At 41.3% G+C, this 22,766-nt stretch overlaps 1 protein-coding gene across 3 annotated transcripts in view; it reads left to right on the top strand.

Annotated features, from left to right (window-relative positions):
* The window catches only part of ATRN (attractin), a 152,598-nt gene that overhangs the window by 69,123 nt on the left and 60,709 nt on the right, over positions 1-22,766 (top strand). For all 3 annotated transcript variants that reach the window (XM_029919212.1, XM_029919213.1, XM_029919214.1), the window contains exons 12-18: positions 7,540-7,760; positions 9,887-10,008; positions 10,773-10,911; positions 12,505-12,695; positions 15,513-15,732; positions 16,936-17,121; positions 17,645-17,878. In XM_029919212.1, coding sequence (XP_029775072.1) covers positions 7,540-7,760; positions 9,887-10,008; positions 10,773-10,911; positions 12,505-12,695; positions 15,513-15,732; positions 16,936-17,121; positions 17,645-17,878 — 1,313 coding nt within the window. The remainder of the gene's footprint in view (positions 1-7,539; positions 7,761-9,886; positions 10,009-10,772; positions 10,912-12,504; positions 12,696-15,512; positions 15,733-16,935; positions 17,122-17,644; positions 17,879-22,766) is intronic.

Here is a 22,766-nt window from a genome sequence, read left to right as displayed (position 1 = left end):
AGAATGAAGTCCTGTCATTTGCAACAACGTGGATGGAACTGGAGGATATTATGCTAAGTGAGTAAGTCAGAGAAAGACAGATACCACATGTTTTCACTCATATGTAGAACTTGAGAAACTTAGCAGAAGACCATGGGGGAAGGGAAGGGAAAAAATAGTTTCAGAGAGAGAGGGAAACTATAAGAGAACAACCTGACGGTTGATAGGGGTGTGTGGGAGAGGGGAAAATGGGTGATCGGCCTTGAGGAGGCCACTTGTTGCGTTGAGCACTGGGTGTTATATGTAAGCTATGAACCACGGGAATCTACCCCCAAAACCAAGAGCACACTGTATATACTGTATGTTAGTTAACTCGACAATAAATTATGTTAAAAACTTTTTTAAAAAAAAAAGAGGAAAAAATCTGATATGAATCTGAATTCCTTCTGATGCCAGGTTTGTTGGTGTGGTTTCGTTGGCGTGCAGGAGAATGCTGTGTTTGGTGCTGCCTCATGGGACAGCGAGAGTTGTGTGCAGTTCCAGCTCCGCTGTTTGCTGTTGTTTGTGCTGCTTGGGTTGTCAGGTCTCACGGTTGTATCTGAGTGGCAAAGAGAGATTTCAGTGGTGGATGAGGTAGAGGCCTAGAGATGGGAGGATTCAAAACTTAACATAGATCAATCTGTAGTCTTTTGGTAGATAGTCTGGAGTCTGTATTCCCATTTCATTACATCATTCAAAAATGCCTGGCCCAAGCTAACAGAGCCCCTCATGAGTCTGCCCCTGGAGATGGAGGTCCAGAATGGCCACCCTGCCCTTCCTTACTTTGTGCTTTAAAGATTTTTGATTTGCCAAATAGCCTAATCATGTTCTTAATTTTTTCCATTTTGTTTCAGCTGTTATGAGTGTTGTCTGTCTTACCTTCTAAAATTCTGGGCCTTATCAATCCTGGAACTATTTAAGTGCTATAACGCCAGCATTATGTTAGGATGTTCTAGACTTACAAAATTTCTATTGTTATGATGCAAGATGAGATGAAGACCTGGGATTAGGAAAAATGAACTGGCAACATGTTTGGGGGCTGTCATGAGGGAAGAATGGGCCGAATTCAGATACTTAGATATTGGGAAAGGGGACATATTTTTAATAAAGTAACAACTTAGCTGAAATTCAGTGATACATATGGTTTTCCTATGAGAACATTTGATAGTATAAGCTGACAACCTTACTAATTTGAAGTGTCATCTTAAATTATAAGCTAGTACTTTATCAGTGAGGAAAACCCTAAAGTTTTCTAGTGCATGCCTCTTGATGCTTTCATCTGAAAAGTGGCAGCACCATCTTGTCGTACCCTTGCTTACAGGTGCCCGCCTCTACTTTATTCATCTTTGTGTCCCGGTTCTCCTGGCACAGGATTTGGCACATAATAGGCATTTGCTAAATCATGGCAGCTGTCAGTACAGTGATGGTAGGTAACTAGCAGTTAAATGGATCTTCTATTAAAACATTCTTTGGTTTTATACAAACTCAGAGAAGTTGACAGTTTACCATACGATAGAATTTAACCACAAATCAAAACTCAGAATGGCTTGCCGGGTTATAATAATGATTTCATTTTTGTGTCATTCCAGTTGTATGTTTGGGCCTATATGTGAATAATCTGTGCGTGTGAGGCAGGGTTGGAGGAGGGCAGCGGATGATGAGCGCCTACTTTAATCTTGTGAAAGAATTTACTGAGAGAGAATTGGATTCACATCATTTCTTCGTATCCCATATTCCAAGTGGTGGTTTTCTTAATCGATGAGCAGCATTGGGGCAGCCGTGCCTCACTTAGTTGTTTTCGTGGGTTTTGTGAGGGAGGCGGGAAGAAGAGCTGGCTCTGAGGCACTGAGGCTGCATCGATCCTGCTGCGCCTTTCACTTGCCGGCTCCAGGCCTTTTTGAAGGGCTCTGCGTACCTCCCATAGCCGACGTGTGACCAGATGGATTCAGAATTGCTGAAAACACCAGCTGTGCTGGGAGGGGGATGGAGCTTATTTGGTTGAAGCAGCAGATTGACTAGTTGAATCCAGACTGCTTAATGTGATACTAAACCAATAATGAGATGAAAAATTAAATGTGAGGCTCATTTTTGGTAATTGTAATATGTTGACTTTTGAATATAATATATGGCAAATACTTAAGAGAGCCACAAAATCTTTATGCTTTAGTAAGCTAGTCTTGTGGTGATATGAAGGATATTGAGGCAAGTGAGAGTGAATTACCTGATACGTCATTGTGGATTAGTTCTAAACTTGCTGGCACATTGTAGGATCTTGGAGTTGGAAAAGGTCTGGAAGTCATCTGCTTGAAACTTCCACTTAATGCGGGCAGTCCCTTTAAACATGTCCAGGAGTGGAAAATTCACCTAAGAAGGAAACTCCTTCCTTTTCTGCAGACCCCAGCTACTAGTGAGTTTTCCTTTATATTATCTGGAATCGGCTTCTCTCTCTCTTCTATCTTCTGCCGATTGATCTTGTTTCTGTTCTTCAGAGTTTTGCAAGAGATTATTATATTTAAGGTGGTGGTGTGTCTCCCGGCTAGACAGTCCTAGCCTAAGTCTTTCCTCGGGTTCTAATCTGGCACAGTGGATGACAGGATTGAGGATGTGCCAGCAAGCATCACGCTAGAGATACCACTTATGTGGCAGATCTGGCCCAGTAAGCTTAGTGATACAGACTGCATTGTTTGCTGGCATTGGCCTCCCCGTAGCATTTAAGAACTTTCCCTGGAGCTGCTACACAATTGCTTTTATTTTGCATAGGTGTGATTCTGCCTCTAAGACCTGTTAAACAGCTTTATCGAAGGGGAGTTGATATACACAACAAATTGAATATACTAAAAGCGTGTAATTTGACAAATTTTGACAGAAGTGTACACTTGTAAAATCATCACCACAATCAAGATAACATTCATCACCCACAAAATTTCCTTGTTCAAGAATGTCCCCTGTCTTTATTCATGAGGGATATTGCTCCATAGTTTTGTGATTTTTATGACATATTTGTCTGATTAGTCCTAGACAGAATAAATTGAGAGGTATTCTTTCCCCCTCTGTTTTCTGGAAGAGCTCATAAAAGATTGGTGTTACTACTTTACATGTTTGATGTTTGACAGAATTCATCAGGGACTTAGTAGAATTCATCTGGGGCTGGAAAATTTTGAAATCGGTAATTCAGTATTTTTTCTTATGGTAGGTTTATCTGTTCAGATTTTCTGTTTCTTGTTGAGCAGTTTTAGTTTTTTTTAATTGTGATAAAATTTTCATAAGATTACTGTTTTTAGGTGTATGGTTTAGTGGCATTAAGTATATTCACATTGTGTGTTACCATCAGTGCCATCCATCTCCTGAACTTTTCATCATGCAGAATTGAAACTCTCTGCCTGTTAAACAGTAACTCCTGATCCTGCTCCGCCCCCCTGCCTTTGGCAACCAGCATTCTACTTTCTGTCTCTATGAATTCAGTTCCTCTGGGTTCCTTTAGTTGGAATCATACAGTGTTTGCCTGTTGAAGCTAGCTTATTTCACTCAGCAGAATATTATCAGGGTTCATTCATCCATGCCGTACATGTGTCAGAATTTCTTTCCTTTTTAAGGTTGAATAATTTTCCCTTGTTTTTGTGTATATATATATATATATATATATATATATATATATATATATATATATATATATATATACATACATACACATACACACCACATTCTGCTTATCAGTAGACACTTGGTTTGCTTCCAACTTTTGCCTATTGCAAATAACGCTGCTATAAATATGAATGTACAAACACGTATTTGAGTCCTAGCTTTCAGTTCTTTGGGGGTGCATACCCAGAAGTGGAATTGCTGAATCATATTGTAGCTGTACTTTTTAATTTTTTGAGGAATGAGTCAGTTTTAATAGTAAGTCTTGCTAGGAATTTGTTGCATTGTGTAATTTGTTGGTATAAAAGTTCCACAATATTTTTATATGCTTTTTAATGTCTATAAGGTCAACCATGATGTCCCTCCTTCATTACTAATTTTGTTAATTTATCTTTTGTCTATGTTCTTGGTCATTCTAGCCAAAGGGTTGTCAATTTTGTTGATCTTTTCAAAGAACAAACTGCTGGTTTCACTCATTTTTCTCTGTTTTTTTTTTTTTAATATATTTTATTGTTTTTCTCTGTATCATTTTCTCCCTTCTGATTGCTTTGGGTTTTGTTTGCTTTTCTTTTTCTAGTTTCTTAAGGTGGAGGCTTAGGTTATTGATTTTAGATCTTTTCCCCCCCTAATGTATGTGTTTAAAGCTGCAAGTTTGTCTCTAAGTACTGTATTAATCCCATCCCATAAACTTTTGAAATGGCATATTTTTGTTTTTATTTAGTTAAAAATATTCTCTAATTTCCCTTGTGATTTCTTCTTTGACCCATAGATTTCTCAGAATATGTTATTTTTCAAATATTTGTGAAACTCACAGACTTTCTGCCTGTTGATTTCTAATTTAATTCCATTTTGGGGATTAGAGAATGTACTTTGAAGATTTCTTTTCATTAAAAAAAAACTTGTTGAAGGGAGTGGAGAAAGACTGCAAATATTTACTGAGATTTTTATGGTCTAACATATATGGTCTATTCTGGAGAAAGTTCCATGTGCCCTTGAAAAGAATATATGTGCTGCTCTATTTGGGTGGACTGTTCCATTGTTGTCACTGAGGTCAAATTGGTTGATAATGTTGTTCAAGTATTGTGTATCCTTGTTGATTTTATGCCTAGATGTTTTCTCGTTATTAAGAGAGAGATAGGGGCGCCTGGGTGGCTCAGTCGGTTAAGCGCCAGCTTCGGCTCAGGTCATGATCTCATGGTTCGTGGGTTTGAGCCCTGTATCGGGCTCTGTACTGACAGCTAGCTCAGAGCCTGGAGCCTGCTTCAGATTCTGTGTTTCCCTCTCTCTCTGATCCTCCCTTGCTCGCACTGTCTCTCTTTGCCTCTCAAAAATAAATAAAAAACATTAAAAAAAAGTGAGATATTGAAATCTTCAACTATAGTTGTTACTCTATACTCTTTCTCAGCAAGGAAGACCTGCCAGCAAAGAATTTTCTTAGTCTTTGTTTATCTGGGGATGTCTTTATTTCAGTTTCATTGTTGAAGAATAGTTTTGTTGGATAGAGAAATCTTATTTGACATTTTTTATTTTCCATACTTTCAATATCTCAGTCCTCTGCTTTCTGGCTTCCATTGTGTCTTAGCCACTAATCTTAATGTGGTTCTCTTGTATGTGATGAGTTATCCTACTTCTATTGCTTTCAAGAGTTTCTCTTTGTTCTAGGCTTTTCAGCAGTTTTTATTAATTAACTAACTAATTAAGTTTCAGTAGTAGAATTTAGTGATTCATCATTTACATGTAACATCCAGCGCTCCTACAACAAGCACCCACCCATCCTCCACCCACCTTCCCTCAGGGGCTTTTGATTATGTGTATAAGAGGGGATCTTTTTGTGATTATCCTACTTGGAGTTTGGTGAACTTTATGGATGTATAGATTAGTCATTTTCATCAAATCTGGGGAGTTTTCAACCATTATTTCTTTAAATGTGTTTCCTGTTCTCTCTCACTTTTTTCTTTCTGGGACTCCCATTACGCTTATATGGGATGCTTGATAGTGTCCCATAAGTCTCTGAAGCTCTTTTCATTTTCTTTGAGTTTTAAAAACTTTCTTTCTTCAGATTATATAATCACTATTGATAGATCTCTTTTTTTAATTTTTAAAATTTTACTTAGATCCAAGTTAGTTAACATATAGTGTAATAATTTCAGGAATAGAATTTAGTGATATATCAATTCCCGGTGCTTATCCTAACAAGTGCCCTCCTTAATGCCCGTCACCCACTTAGTCCATCCCCACCCAATACTCCCAACAACAACCTTCAGTTTGTTCTCTGTATTTAAGAGTCCCTGATGGTACTATTGATGTATCTTTTAAATTCACTGTTTCTGTCCTTTGCCAGGTCAAGTCACCCGGATCCCTCTAGTGAATTTTTCATTTCATTTAGTGTACTTTTCAACTCCAAAACTTCCTTTTAATTGTTCTTTATAATTTGTATCTCTTTATGGATATTCTTTACTTATTGAGTCATTGATATCCTATTTTGACTTAATTCTTCAGACATAGTTTTCTTTGAAGCCTTTGTCTCTTGAGTCCAACATGTGGGCTGTCCCAGAGACAGTTTTGATTGACTGTTTTGCTTCCTGTGTTTGGTTCACACTCTTGTTTTTTGCATATATTGTAACATTTTGTTGAAAATGAAACATTTGGGAGGGAGGCAGATCATAAGAGACTCTTGAATACAGAGAACAAACTGAGAATTGATGGGGGCTGGGAGAGAGGGGAAAGTAGGTGATAGGCATTGAAGAGGGCACTTGTTGGGGTGAGCACTGGCTATTGTATGTAAGCCAATTTGACAATAAATTATATTAAAAAAAGAAATAGAAAAAAACAAGCCTTTTAACAAGGTGAAAAATCTTGTATGTTCATGATGAAATTGTATCAGTTAACACAGATTTATTTTACTGCACTAATAAAATGGAATGTCTATGGGGAAAAAAAATAAAAAGAAAATGAAACATTTTGGGGAATCTCAGATGTGGATTCTGATTCCCTCACCTCCACCACTGTGGGTGGTTGCTGTTTGTTTAGTGTCTTGCCTGGATGCATTCTGAAGTTGGTCTCCCCAGTGTACCACCACTGATTTTTCTGCCTAGGTTTTTCTCCACTTGTTTTTATTTTTAAACCTGACTTACTAGGGACTGCCTCCAAAGAGTCCTAGGGTTTTATGGGGTTTGTTTTTCTTTTTGTTTTTTTGAGTGGTAGGGGAGATTTTACCAAAATCTGAATACTAGTCATATTCATTGCTACTGGGTTGGTCTAACCCTTTTAAGAAGAGAAGTTGAAGAGAAGCTTTGTTGGACTGCCTTGCTGGCTTAGTGGGTTAAGTGACCTACTTCGGCTCAGGTCATGGTTTTAGGGTTTTGAGTTCAAGCCCTACATCAGGTTGTCTGCTGTCCAGGCAGAGTCTGCTTCAGATCCTGTCCCCCTCTCTCTCTGCCCCTCCCCCACTTGTGCTTCTCTCTCTCTCTCTTCCTCCCTCCCCCTCTCAAAAATAGATGAACATTAAAAAATTTTAAAGAAAAGCTTTGTTGTTTTTAAAATGAAAAATGAAATATGTTTGTATGTGCAAATGTGTGTAATTTCCTTTTTCCCTTCCCCTCACTAGATAAATGATAACATATAATATGTACTTTACTCTGCATTTCTTCTTTTTTTTTTCACATAACAGTATATCCTGAAGATCACTGCATAGCAGTATGTAGAAATTGTTCTCATTCCTTTTTGCATCTACTGACTCCTCTTTCATTGTGTGGATATACCATAGTTTATTCACATCACATCCCAAATTGTTGGGCATTTGTCTAAAGATTGTAAAAAGCATCTCATGCATTTGTTTACAGAACTTTCAGTAAACTACTCTCCTTTTCCTCCTCCCTGCAGCACTATGTATGTGTTTGGTGGCTTCAATAGTCTCCTCCTCAGTGACGTGCTGGTGTTCACCTCGGAACGCTGCGAGGCGCACCGGAGTGAAGCTGCGTGTCTAGCGGCAGGACCCGGCGTCCGGTGCGTGTGGGACACAGCGTCGTCTCAGTGTATCTCCTGGGAGTTGGCAACTGAAGCCCAAGAGGAAAAGTTAAAATCAGAATGTTTTTCCAAAGGAAGTATGTTTTTATCCTTTTCTGAAAATTTAATTAATCTGAAACCTCATTTTATCTGAATCGTGGAAGCACTTAGCATATATACATTTTTATGTTCGTTTTATTATCCACAATTATCTGGTAATAACTGGTGCAAAAGTTTATGGGTGATTGAAGGTTGGTTTCTAAACATTTTTACGATAGATGGGAACATGCCATATGGCTCCTAGAAGCCGTGAATGATGGAGACGAAACCTCCTCAGCACTGCATAGATTTTTGTATACCAGCTCCTGAACCTGTCAGTTGTCTCAGGCGATGCAATCCAGTAGGACTGGTGTGACCAAAGAACTGAATTTTAAACTAACTAATTTAAATTAAAAACTACATGAGGCAGGACGCCTTGGTGGCTCAGTCAGTTGAGCATCCGGCTTCGGCTCAGGCTGTGATCTCACGGTTCGTGGGTTCGAGCCGTGCGTCAGGCTCTGTGCTGACAACTAGCTCAGAGCCTGGAGCCTGTCTTCGGATTCTGTGTCTCCCTTTCTCTCTGACCCTCCCCTGCTTGCTTTCTCTCTGTCTCTCAAAATAAATAAAAATAAAAAATATTAAAAAAAACCCCAAAACTACATGAGGCTAGTGGCTACCATATTGGATTATGCAGTTCTAATGTTAAGGATGAGATTTAAGAGGGCCAACCCAGAAAAGCTGTGTTGGAGTAGATTGTTCTGGTGGGTAGAGGGAGAGTTGCTCTCTTTGCCGAGTACTCTTTTGTAGCTTCTCTAGTTGGGCACAGCAGTGATAGCAAGGCAGAGAGTTGCTAAGGATGACCAGTGGTCCTGGCTTCTAGAACCACCCCTATGTTTTCCAGTCTTTCTTCGTCTTGTCTACTTAGCTTCTTATGGTTTTGCTCTGGCTTACAGCACAGTGTAATATCTGTAATATAGTGAGGTAATATCTTACCTTTAAAAGTAAGAAAAATGTCTCTGCAAAGTATTTGTTTACTGCAATTAATTTAAAGTATGTTGACTGAATTTCTTAACTGGTAGAGTTGGTGTAGCATGTTATATGAGGGTTATGGTGGATGGAGTCCGCTTTTACTGTCCTGGAATGCTCCAAATTAAGAGGAACGTAAATCCTCAAGAAGGCAACTTCCCAGTGAGTGCTGGAGAACAGAGAGGCTCAGAACTTGGTAGGTTTCAAAGGGATAAAATACATGAAATTGGTTTTTTTTAAGCCAAAATTTAAAAGTTCAAATTAAATGTACATGATTATAGAAAATAATATTTAATTACCTTAGAGGGTTCAGTATGAATCCCTTTGCTGTGAACTTATCTCAGATGTCTCATCCCTGGTCATTCTTCTTTCGGTGCGGGCCCGGTCCTTGGGGTGATCACCAGGGGAGGACATCCGCTACCTAAGGAGCATGCTTCGTGGGCGTGGACCCTGCCTTGTCTTCCCCATGGGTACCATCATGTGCCATGTTCACAAGTGGGTCAACAGATATAGCAGCATGGTTGGATGGGCTCTCTCTTGTTGCTGATCTTGGCCTATCTGGCATCCATAGGAGATGCATGGGTCTGTAGCAGCCCAGAAAGAAGGTCTCAAACTTAATTAACACTCTTAGATTTACATACATGTGTACAGAGTGTAGCTCAGCCTGGTGCCTCCTTTGGGCTTCTGGGGTGCTGCCTGCTTCCTGTGCCCAGAATAGCCTTGCATTTGCAGCTAGGAGGAGTGGTTTGGTCTGTGACATTGGGTCCTCGACAGCTCTTGGTGTTCATTCTATTGCTAGTTGCTTTTTTTCTTGGGAAAAAAAGAATTCAAAGAACCCGACCTACTTCTATTATATCTCATTATCGTTGGGTGAAATTAATATATCCTTGTGTTTTCCTCTCTGTGTACTTTTGTTGGGGATGGGGGGGCTTATGAAAGAGTGTTTCTTCAAATTTTTTACTTATTTCTAAATATTCTTTTAGCCTTAGCACAGCAATATATTTTCCTGCCAGTTTTACTTCTTATTTTACTTCCCAACCCTTGTTAACCTTTTTTTAAAAAACCTTAGTCTCAGATTGTGCTCGGCCCCAGCTGTAATGGCCTGCAACTTTTCTGAGGAGGGGCTGTCACAGTTGATGAATTTTTCTTCTTTTCGTAGCTCTTGACCATGATAGATGTGACCAGCACACCGATTGTTACAGCTGCACAGCCAACACCAACGACTGTCACTGGTGCAATGACCATTGTGTCCCTGTGAACCACAGCTGCACGGAAGGCCAGGTCAGGGGCCGTTTCTTAAGGATTTCAGAGGATGAAAGAGTCCCGAGGGGAGTCAGGTGTAAGACCGTAGTGTGTATGGTACAAATACCAGCTCAGACTTATTTTTAAAACCTTTGGTGTGGATTTGCATTTTATTATTGCATCATAATTTTAAAGGTCCTGCTAGCCACAAGGACTGATATGTAGTGTTTTAGAAGAGAGAAGGACTGTTTTTCTGTGTATTCCCTACTCCCTAGAGGCATGGCTGTAGCTAAGTACTAGATGTTTGGTGTGTGGCTTGTAGCAGTGAGCTCACTCCCTGTGCAAGCTTTTGGGAGAAAGTTTTAGGACTTGAGACTGAAGGTGAGTCAGGCGACTGCAAAGTCTCCTTTTTTAGATTCTAGGGCAAAAAAAGAATGACTCCGCTTCTATAGTTCTTGATAGTTTGTTCCATAGAGCAGTTCATAAAATATAAAAGCTTTAGATTGTTTGGGAGGTTTTTGAAAAGCAGTAGGCTGAACACCCCCATTTCACAGATACGCAGGTAGAAGAGTGGTATATAAAATAGAGCACATTGCATTGCCTCCCTGCCGGGTCAAGCCAAGTCCGTGAACAGATTTCAGCACACTGTTTCCATTGCAGGCCCACTTCATCTGCCTCTTATTCATGTGTTCATTTGTAGTTTGCTTCCTCAACTAGATTTTATTGATTTTAATATCCTACTTGTCCTCACCATGAGTTCTCTCTGTGGATTAAGAGAAAAGCTTTTGTCCACTGTGTTCTAGATCTCCATTTCCAAATATGAGAATTGCCCCAAGGATAACCCCATGTACTACTGTAACAAGAAGACCAGCTGCAGGAGCTGTGCCCTGGACCAGAACTGCCAGTGGGAGCCCCGGAATCAGGAGTGCATCGCCCTGCCTGGTAGGCCCTGTAATGACATCTTGATGTGCGTGGGTCCAGAGGCATCACACACACGCCCCCAATACTGTGCAACCTAAATTGAACCTGGCAGAGGGAACAAACTCATTTTATCCATTCATCTGCCGTACCATGATTGTGATTATTTTTTTTTAATGAAAATACAGTTCTTAAGCATTTGCTCATGCTGTGCTTTGAAATAAACTGAAGCATCATCTACTGCTCTGGGGAATGGAATGGCAGCTTGGCTCCGTATCATCGAGCCTGCTCCAGTGTCTCTGCTCACCTCTGTTGTGGTCACCTGGCAATAGAATGCAGCAATCTTGGCTGCCAGTGTGAGGGGCCCTTCATGAATAGTTCTTCCTGAACACCGGGATTCGATTGTTAGCACTTCTGACAGGAGGGAGGAGAGATGCTTTTATCAGCAGCACTTTCTGGGATGATCTCTAGTCCTGAGTATCTCAATATGTGGCCTTTGAGGTTCAGGATGAGGAGTTGAGGGCCCCAGGCCGGCCAGCTACAACAACAATTCTGTGATGCACTTCCTCCACCAGGATTTCCCAAAAGGGAAATCTGTGGTTCTGTGCAGCAGGGTCTGCCAGGCCCCTTTGGAATGTCCTTGGGAAGCCCTTGACTCCTCTTGCATGAATGTGAGCTCTTCGTTCTTTATCTCATTGCATCTCAAACTTCAGTGCGCTGAGCAGAGTACTTGGGGATTTTGTCAGAAGTCAGACTCCGGTACACATCGGAGGTGGGGCTCTAGAATCTACATTTTAATGAGTAGTGACACTGATGCCACACTTGGAAGAACAAGTGTTTATGTGCTCTTCAGTGGTCCCTTTCCCATGGCACCTTCCACTTAACTTCACTGACTGGTAACTGGCATTGCTGGTGGTGTCTCCAGGGTGCTCGTCTCTGGCAGAGCCGCCTTGCTTGTGCCCTATCTCCCGGGAAGCATCAGAGCTTTTGTGTAGGGCAGGGTGCAGAGCTGACCTGGGTGGGTTCAGGGCGACTGCAGAAGCAGATGCTGGTCTTGCCTTGTGTGCTGTAGCTGTATCACTTTGGGGTTTTTATTTTTGTTTTTTCCTGAAAAGGATCTTTCCACTTCACTTTGGGGACGTTTTATGCCCTTGATTTGTGCCCCTTCCACTTGATGAGAAAACAGTGCAGCTTTTGAGGACTGTAGTCTATTCACTCACCAACTCCTTTCCATACTCCAGTTTTCTTCCCCATCCTTCCTTTATGCATATTCATTTTTCCTCTCTTTACTTGGGATTTAGTCTTGTTTCTAATTGTTCTTCAAAAGGTGGTTTAGAAATTGAGCCTCGGCACCTAGTATTTTTTCTTCCAAGATATAGAGACTTGACCTTAGCGTGCCCCTTGAGGTCCAGGAGCTAGGACTGGTGAAGTCTAACATTCTTCTGTTCTGTTTTGGTCCTTAGCAATGTGTTGGATGCCCTTCCCACATCCTAGTGAAATACCGTGGAATTCAAATTGCAAAAACCTTTTAGGTGTCTGGTAATTCGAGCTGGTAATGTAATAGTTTTGTGTGATTTCTGAAACTTTTTTTTTTCTTTTCCCCCCGCTTTACAAAAGAAAATATCTGTGGCATTGGCTGGCATTTGGTCGGAAACTCGTGTTTGAAAATTACCACTGCCAAGGAGAATTACGACAATGCTAAATTGTCCTGTAGGAACCACAATGCCTTTTTGGCTTCTCTTACAACACAGAAGAAGGTAGAATTTGTCCTTAAGCAGCTGCGAATAATGCAGTCATCACAGAGCATGGTGAGTTAACTCCTCAGAGCTTAAGTTTCTATTTCCCTCGGTGAGTTAACATCCTCAGAGCTTAAGTTTCTATTACCCACCCTTCCGCTAAGAGCATGAACACAGCTTCCCTGTGATGTGCCTGGCACACGGAGTGCTCGTGTGTGAGCATAATAATAGACTGTGGAACGGCACAGTCAGATTCTCTTCCTCTAATGCTTTCTTTCTTACCTCAAAATTGTTAACACTTTGTAAGTCATATCTTTTAGGTTATAAGATAAATGGCTAATTACATGTGTATTGAATAGTCCGTGTGTCACATATCCTTGTGACATCAGCAAATGTTTTCATATTTCTTTTATCCCTGGGTTCTGCTGGGGGAGAGGGAAAGGGTATGTCACTACTGATTAGCTAGGTTGAAGGAAGCCACTGGAATCTGTCAGGTTTCAGGTATCGTTACAGTGTGTAATATTTAAAGGTCATCACCCTGAGCACTGTAGGTCTATTGGGTCTTTCTTAGGTCTGACCAGCTCCAAAGGAGAGGGCACCTTCTTATCAAAAGTTTCTGACCACAGAAAGGCCCCAGGTTCTCTTCCTGTCATCCAGTGCCCTCAAGTGGCCTTGTAGTTGATATTCTACAACCATGTTTTGTCTCTTTTTTTTTTTTATTTTTGGTCTGCAGCCCTAGAACTGTGGTCTCACTCTCAGTTAAGTAGATATATGAAGGTCAGAGCTTTTCAACAGTGTTGGCTTTGGTACAGAGCCCTTCTGGGGAAATGTTCTTCTTGTCAAACAGGGAGGAATGAGCAGCACTTCGTGGGGTACAGCCTCCTTCAGGGAAATCCATGGAAAGTGTGGTCTGGGTCCTGACCACTGGCCACATTGGCCACCGTGTACCACCTGCTCTGTGACTGGTGGGAGGGCCCTAGAGTATTTTACTTTTCTCCAGTTGGTCTTTTTTCTAGTGCAACTTTGGTACGGCATGGACACTTAACACATTGGTAATACATTATAAATTTTTTTGTTTTGTTTTATTTATTTTTGATACTGAGAGAGACAGAGCATGAGAGGGGGAGGGGCAGAGAGAGAAGGAGACACAGAACCGGAAGCAGGCTCCAGGCTCTGAGCTAGCTGTCAGCACAGAGCCTGATGCGGGGCTTGAACCCACGACCGTGAGATCTGACCTGAGCCGAAGCCGGAGGCTTAACCGAGCCACCCAGGCGCCCCTGGTAATACATTATAAATGTGGTTATCTCAAGGAACACTAGGGCCACATTTTATGTTTTATGGTATTTTGAAAGCTTTTTCACATTTCATAATCTCCCATTCTCTTTTCCTTACCCCCAGAAATGGACCTCTTTCTGTGTTCTGTCCTTGACTGTTGGCTGGTCTTACCTGTAGTCACTCCTTCAGAAAATTGATGGCCTATAGCTTTCCCCGTTACCAGGGACCCCCAGTGCGGTGTCTGTGAGAGAACACCTGCGTAGAAGGGTCCTGTTTTCCCAGCTGGCCTCAGACATATCTTCTGGGGCCTTTTCCCTCTTCCTCCGGTTTTCTGGCTCCAGAAGGTTCTGCATAGCTCTCAGGTCTGCCGGGGGTCACGGTCTTGTGGTAAGACTGACAGATGAAAGAAAACCGTAGTGAAATGTGCTTCCATAGCTGTGAGTGTAAACCGAGAGCCCAGGCTTGCACGGAAGAACAAGAGTGAGCGCTGGGCCTCACCTGTAGGGCAGAGGCTGGCTGATAGAGAGGTAATCCCTGAAGATGAGAGAGTTGGGAAGGTGGAGAGGGAAGCACCATCTTTGCGTTGTCCCCCCTCATGCAAGATGCGGAGATTGAGGGGTGAGCTGCAGGTACATTTGCATGGCTGGCTGCAGGCTAGGGGGAAGGGAGGTCCTGTGGCCGGGTCTCACGAGGGATCAAATCCAAGAGGCCTTGTGTGTAACGCTAATTGTTGTGAATTCTATCATGAAAGCCGAGGGGGGAAGAAATTGAAGGACTTTTAGAAGGTATTAATTTTAATTATCTTTCTTTAAAAAATGCATATTTCAGAGGAAATTTAGAAGATACTAGCATTAAAATCAAAATAAATATTTATTACAACTAAAAATAACTTCTGGGTATGTTTATTTCTTTTATATCTTTAACAGGCATGTGTATTTTTTTTCCTCAAAAATGGAAGTACATTGTACATTCTGTTTGTAACTACCAATGTCAGGAATATCTTTCATTTCTGGGCTAAAGCATATACTTCAATTAAAAAAAATTTTTTTTTTTATCATGACAAGAAGGAAATTTTAGTCAAGCAGAAGACAACAGAGACTCCTGGAGATTCACTGTCCTCTTATTTCCTAGAAAATTCAGTGCCAGGCAGTACTCCCCAGCTTGAAAGTACAAATCTTCAGTCATCTGAACTGGCCAAAACTCCAACACAAGCTTAGTTAATGATCTGAGGATAAGCATATAACCAGTATTTCATAAATATTGGCAAGATGCTTTTATGCATAAGTAATCATTTAAACCAAGGTTGGGGGATGGCCATCATTTGCCATAGGGTATAGTACTTTAGGGACTTATTACCTCTTTGCTGTTAATCTCTGTGAAAATTTTTATACCTTCTCTGATTTATATTTCTGTCCTTTGTAAAATGGCTATATTGAAGTGCTAGGGATGACATATAACATTAAAAATGATAGTCTGTCCTACTCTGCCATGGCTCAATCGGGACAGGGACACTTTTTTTTAATCTGGGAGTAAACGTAACTTAACAGTTTTTATTTAGAAGCCTGTTTTGTTCAAGACACTGCTTATACATAGCTGTGTCTCTTTTGCCTGTAGTCCAAGCTCACCTTAACCCCGTGGGTTGGCCTTCGGAAGATCAATGTGTCCTACTGGTGCTGGGAAGATATGTCCCCATTCACAAATAGTTTGCTACAGTGGATGCCATCTGAGCCCAGTGATGCTGGATTCTGTGGAATCTTGTCAGAACCCAGTACTCGGGGCTTGAAGGCTGCAACCTGCATCAACCCACTCAATGGTAGTGTCTGTGAAAGGCCTGGTAAGTATGTGGGTGAATGATGTGTCATTGGAAGCTCACTGAAAGAGAACTGTAGGAGGCATAGTTAAATATTGAGATGTGTGAGAGAGTCATGAGAAACAGATGGAGTGTTGGTTTCAAGCATTTGAAGCAGAGTATAGCCCAGAATTTAAAAGCAGAAGGAAATAATCTTTGGCTCTGCAGAGTATGAGCCATAATTATAAACAAAAACAACTAATTCAAAAGAACCTAATATTCTAATTTACAGTGAGATTGATTGATGTGTTGACCACAAAAAGTAGTCTGAAAGGCAAATGTCTTGGTGTTGGCAGAGAAAGGCTGTGGAAGAAAGAACAAAAAATGCAAAGAAAAGATCAGAAAAGCAAGCAGGTCACTACAGGGACAGTGGGGAGAAAACTGAGATCAGTTACGTGGCAGCAGAAGCAAACCTGAACCACACTGGGGAGAGTACCGAGGAGCTTCTCTGGTGGGGATCTCTCCTCTGGGGTACCTTCAGGCTCCCCATGGGGCTTGGATCTCTCCTCCGGGCCGCATTCAGACTCCCCACAGGCAGGTCTGGGGGCAGCTTTTGTAGCACGCAGACAAGCTGAAGAAGCCTCTTACTCCTGCAGAGGGATGCACGCAGCAGGTAGAATTTTGTGGGTGCTTTTTGGGAGGCTGGACTCCATTGACATAGTGTCTCATTTTAGGAAGGTACTGTAAGTTGTCTGAGGAGTACAGAGGTATAGAGAACGCACAGCCTTGTAAGATTCCCTTAAAATATGGTTTCTAAACTTCCTGTAGTGGAGCCATTTTGGATCCTGAATGCTTTGGTGCATTTAATGAATGCTGTGCTCCTTCTTCCCCCTAGATACACAAAGATACAAGTTTTCATGGTGAGGTGGGTTGTAAAACCCCTGAAGTTCATCCTGGGTCCCATATATCGTAAGGAGCATTAGAACCACTGGTCTTATGGAAAGATTAGCTTCTTCCCTCCTGTGTGTCCTTAAGGCTCTTTGAAAAGAGTTTTCCCCCCAAATGTACGAATATACTTGACTAACCAGAACATGGTGACTCTGTGTTTTCTGTTTTCCCCTACTTGTAATGTGCCCATTGCATTGATGTCATGACATGCTGGTGGGTCACAACCCACCCTGAAAAGCCTTTTTGATCTCAGCCAACATGGTGGGAGCTCTGAGTGTCTCTCTTGGGTTTGCTTCCCAGCGAACCACAGCGCCAAGCAGTGCCGGACGCCATGTGCCTTGCGGTCAGCGTGTGGGGAGTGCACCAGTGGCAGCTCGGAGTGCATGTGGTGCAGCAACATGAAGCAGTGTGTGGACTCCAACGCCTACGTGGCCTCCTTCCCTTTTGGCCAGTGTATGGAGTGGTACACCATGAGCAGCTGCCCCCGTAAGTGAGAAGGGTGCCGCTGCTGCTGTCGGTCATGCTGTTGGCCCCTGAACATTGCAGGGACCAGGCCGGAGACTGTCTGAGGAGAACGTTCATGCAGAGTCAAGCCCTGTAGGATAGACCACGGAGTGCAGATACAGCCAGCCCAGCCTCACTATCCTGCTGCTCGATCCGTGCAATGTCTCCACATCTTACTCTGATGAAATAACGTGTCTCCGGTAGATGACTGCTAAGGTCCCTTTTCCCTCAGCATCCTGGGATTGAGAGAGGAGGGGAGGAATCCCTATTCTGTGTTGGCCAAGATATTGGCTCCTTAAATTTATTGTGTCATTTAAACAGTCACCTTACAATAGGAATTTTGACTGATAGGCATTGAATAGTCGGTTTTTTAAAAAGGTAAATTTTTTGACAATAAACTATTTTTAAAAAATGAAAAAAAGTAATTTTTATAAAAAGGGTAATTTAAATACAGTTACTTCAAAGCAACAGGTGCTAGTGAATTGTGACCTGTGTCCTTTTACAGCTGAGAATTGTTCAGGCTACTGTACCTGCAGCCATTGCTTGGAGCAGCCGGGCTGCGGCTGGTGTACTGATCCCAGCAATACCGGCAAAGGGAGGTGCATAGAGGGCTCCTATAAAGGACCGGTGAAGATGCCTTCTCAGGCCCCTGCGGGAAGCTCCTACCCGCAGCCCCTTCTCAATTCCAGCATGTGCCTGGAGGACAGCAGGTACAACTGGTCTTTCATTCACTGTCCAGGTAATTTGTCTCCAGTTTCCAAAATCAAGCATTTTGCTGCCTGTTTACAAAGAATAAAACTTTTAAAGCTACATTATTTATATTAATTTTCTTTAGTAAAAAAATATAACCTCATTTTAGGAGAAATTGTTTTGCATGAAAAAAATATTTTTTAAACTAATTTGGTTTTTGTGTTTTTTTTTTTTTTTAAGTTTATTTACTTTGAGAGAGCAAGTGAGTGAGCGTAGACTGGGCAGAGTCAGGAGAAAGGAAGAGAGAATCCCACGCAGGCTCCACACTGCCAGCGCAGAGCCTGACAAGGGGCTCAACCCCACGACCATGAGGTCATGACCAGAGCTGAAATCCAGAGTCAGACAGAACTGACCGAGCCACCCAGGTGCCCCTGAAAAATAATTTCAGTGTCAATTAATGAAAACACAGAAGTTCAAGTGAGGTGTTTTGCTTTCACTACGTAAATAATGAAGTATGTTCATTATAAACATATATTGCAGATGTAGATGAAATAAACACTGGAATTCCTCTTATCACATCCAGTTCTTTATAGAGATAAAACTTTTAATGGTTTAATATAGATACCTTCAGACATACCAGTTACTATATTCAGAAAATACTGGGGTGCATGGGTGGCTCAGTCAGGTGAGCTTGCAACTCTGGTTTTAGCTCAGGTCATGATGTCATAGTTTCATGAGTTCAAGCCCCTCATTGGGCTCTGCACTGCCAGCATAGAGCCTGTCTCTCTCTCTCTCTCTCTCTCTCTCTCTCTCTCTGTTCTTCCCCCACTCTTACTATCTCTGCCTTTCTCAAAATAAATAAATAAACTTAAAAAAATAGAAAATACTATGGTATAGAAGATTAATATGACATCTATCGTTCTAGTTTGCTTTTTACTGAAAAATTCATTGTGGCAATTGTTAGAGGAAAAATGAAAAATAAATTTCCTGCCAACCCAGAAATTCCTCTTCACAAATGTAGAAAGAAAAAAAACAGTTTTATTTTGAATAAGCATTAAACCAGACTGTGGTACACCTCAGAGGCAATCCACTAATGAGATTGCAAAAACCTTTTTAAATAGGTGTGTATAATCCATTACTTACATGTTCTCAAGATGACTTGTCCTTGTAGGAGAGGATTTGATGGCACCATTTGCTTTCATAGTTCATCTTGAATTTACCTGCTAATTGAGGGGGCCACCTGTATTACTTAATTGCTTTTATCCAAAGAAAAAAATTAAACTACTTATCTTTATGGCAAGCAGCAGGTGGTTACCTTTTGGCACTGATGGACCCAGACTAAATTCCCAAAGTGACAGGAGATAGGGTGCTGTCTTTCTTGATGTTTACATTTCAAAGTGATGGCTCCCAGGCCCTTAAGAAAAACATTCCTTGTGCTGATAAGAGGTTTATTTAGGTTTTTGAAGAGATTTACATATATATACATATCAAAGGAAAAGAGAAAGGATTTGTAAAAGCGTGTTTCCTTGAAGGGGGGGGGGCAAAGGTCTCTATCCCTTTTGGCAAGAGGAAAAATTAAGCCTGCCTGCCTGCCTGCTCTCCTTCCCTCCCTCCCTCTGTTCCCTTCCTCCCCCTTCCTTCCAGTGATTGGTACTAGAAGGAATAGACCATGAGTTGGGAAGGTTGTCCTGAGAAATCAACCCTGAGAAATTGGCCTTTGATTCAGACTTCCAGTAAATACTCAAGAGTGTGCTGATGGTCCTCCAGAACAGCTGGGAGAGGTTAGGCAGGTGCAGAGACCCCAGGAGGTTAGTGGGTAAGAAGTTCTCCAGAAGTCTGACACATGTTGCCACTGACAACAGGGCAGTGAGGACTTCTGTGAGGGAAAGACACTGTAAGTAACAGTAAAAGGCAAGAGACAGGTTGGGGTGAATATAATATCTGCAGTGTAAATAAGATTATCATCCAGAGTATATAAATCTCTGTCCTCCAGAAAAAAACTCTGTAAGCTCAACAGAAAAAGTGGACAAAGGATGTAAAAAAGTCATTCTCAGACAAGGAAACAGACCAGGGAAATGTAAAATAAGAAACTAGTTTTTTTCTCTACCAAACTGAATTAAATTTTCTGTGTTTCTTTTTTCCTCTCTATGAGGTCAAAGGATCTATAAATCTGTTTCTAATCTACTAGTTTAATTCATGAAATATTTAAATCTGTGCATTTTTGTTAATATCAGTATATGAGGTGAAATGGCAACCCACAGAATGGGAGAAAATATTTGAAAATCATATGCAGTATCTGGTAAGAGTCTAAAGTCCAGAATACATAAAGAACTCTTAAAACTCAACAGTAAAAAACAAAAAACCAAAAAAAACCCCCGAAACCCAATTATGAAATGGGTGAAAGATTGAAATAGACATTTCTCCAAAGAAGATACACAAATGGCCAATAAGTACATGAAAGGATGCTCAACAACATTCAAGAAATTGGAATCCTCCCACTTTGCTGGAAGGAATGTGAAATGGTGCGGCCACTTTGGAGAATCGTTTGGCAGTTCCTCAAAAAGTTAAACATAGAGTTGTCATATGGCCCAATATATACCCAAGAGAATTAAAAACATATGTCCACCCAAAAACTTACAGTGAATGCTCATAGCAGTATTATCCATAGTAGACAAAAGTGGAAACAACCCAGGGTCTGTCAGCTGGCGAGTGGATAAACAACATGTGATACATCCATAGACAACAAAAAGGAGCAAAGTACTGTATTCTCTGACACAGATGAGCCTCAAAAAGCGTGCTACGTAAAGCCAGTCAGATTCAAAGACTATATTATTATGATACCATTTATATGAGATGTCCAAAAAAGAGCAAATATACAGAGACAAAAAATAGCTTTGCGATTGACTAGGGCTGGGAGTGGGCAGGAGGAGTAATGGGCACAGGATTTTCCAAAGCAGCAGCACCATTTTCCATTCTCACTGGAAGCCTGAGAAGGTTGAGATTTCTCCACACGCTCATCAACGTGTGTGTCTGGTTTGTGATTGCAGACGTTCTGGTATGTGAGAAACGGTACCTCACTGGTTTTGATTTGCATTTCTCTCATGACTGATGAAGTTGAGCATCTTACAGGCCATTTGTGTCTTCTTTGGAGAAATGTCTATTTAAATTCTTTGCCCATTTTTAAATGGCATTATTTTTCTTTTTCTTATTGACATGTAAAATTCTTTTTTTAATGTTTTTTAATGTTTTTTAATGTTTTTATTTATTTTTGAGAGAGAGAGAGAGAAACGGCATGAGCAGGGGAGGGTCAGAGAAAGAAGGAGTCACAGGATCCGTAGCAGGCTCCAGGCTCCGAGCTAGCTGTCAGCACAGAGCCTGACGCGGGACTTGAACCCACGAACTGTGAGATCATGACCTGAGCCGAAGTCAGATGCCTAACCAACTGAGCCATCCAGGCACCCCTGTAAAATTATTTATGAATTCTAGATACAAGTCCCTTATTGGCTGTATGATGTGCAAATATTTTCTCTCATTCCATGGGTTTCTCTTTACTTTTTTGGTAGTATCTTTTGAAAGTACAAGTTTAAAATTTTGTGAGTCCAGTGTATCAATGTTTTCTTTTATACCATGTACTTTTGGTATTGTATCTAAATTAGTGCCTTATTAGCCCAAGATCACAGAGATTTACTTCTGTTTTCTTTTTTTTTTTTAATGTTTATTTATTTTGAGAAAGAAAGAGAGAGAGAGAGAGAGAGAGAGAGAGAGAGAGAAAGTGAGTGATGCACTGGGGGGTGGGAGGGGCAGAGAGAGAGGGAGAGAGAGAATCCCAAGCAGACTCTGCACTGACAGTGTAGAGCCTGATGTGAGGCTCAGTCCAATGGACTGTGAGATCCTGATTTGAGCTGAAATCAAGAGTCAAACTCTAAACCGACTGAGTCACCCAGGTACTCCTCCTATGTTTTCTTTTTCTTTTTTTTATAAAATTGTTTAATGTTTATTTATTTTTGAGAGAGAGACAGAGCACAAGCGGGGACGGGCCAGAGAGAGTGGGAGACACAGAATTCGAAGCAGGCTCCAGCCCGACACAGGGCTCGGACTCACAAACTGAGAGATCATGAACTGAGCAAAAATTGGACACTTAGCTGACTGAGCTACTCAGGTGGCCCCTTATGTTTTCTTTTTAAAGTTTCATGGATTTTCCTCTTCTATTTAAGTCCACAATCCATTTGGGGCTTATTTTTGCATGTTGTGTGAGGTTGAACAGACTCAGAGCTGGTCATGAGGTACTTCCTGTTGTCTGTCACTCTTCCCGAAGCTTGCTCTGCCTCTCAGCCTCAGCTAGATTTGTCAAGTGTCAGTTGGTAAAGTGCACCTAGTCACTTTGGCTGTCTCCTTCTTCTACATTGGGAGATAGGATGTCTCGACTTCCCTTTTTCTACCAGATATCAGACACTATCTGTTTTATAATTTCTAGCAATTGTTCAGTTTTTTAGAAGTCTCTCTCAACACACTTGTGATAACACCTTTTCTTCTTATCCCATACTCCTGTTGCTTTATCCCTGTTTTTACATTTTTTTCTGTACTTTCAGTGGGTTTTTGAAGGGGACGAGAGAGAGAAGCATGTGTTCAGTCTTTTTATCTTCAACTAGAATACAGATCTTATTGGTAAATGATTTTGGGTATTTTGTGTGTGTGTGTTGTACTTTGCCTTTTTGACATCTATGCAGTTGTTCATCTTCACAGGAATGTGTATACCCACACCAAATATTTCTGGTGCATTCCTAACTGATGGAGTCATTTTTAAGTTTTTCCATTGCAGTCTGTATATAGCAAGGCAAATACCTGCAGGGATTAGAAAGAGGTGGGTAAACAGAACAGATGTGAGGCTGTGGAAGGTTGCCAACACAGTGAAAACCTGTATCACGTTGATCAAGAGA

The sequence above is a fragment of the Suricata suricatta genome, chromosome 12 (genome assembly GCF_006229205.1).
Source record: "Suricata suricatta isolate VVHF042 chromosome 12, meerkat_22Aug2017_6uvM2_HiC, whole genome shotgun sequence".
Lineage (NCBI taxonomy): Eukaryota > Metazoa > Chordata > Mammalia > Carnivora > Herpestidae > Suricata > Suricata suricatta.
Note: the sequence above shows the minus strand (reverse complement) of the source record. Positions and strands in the feature narration are given on the sequence as shown.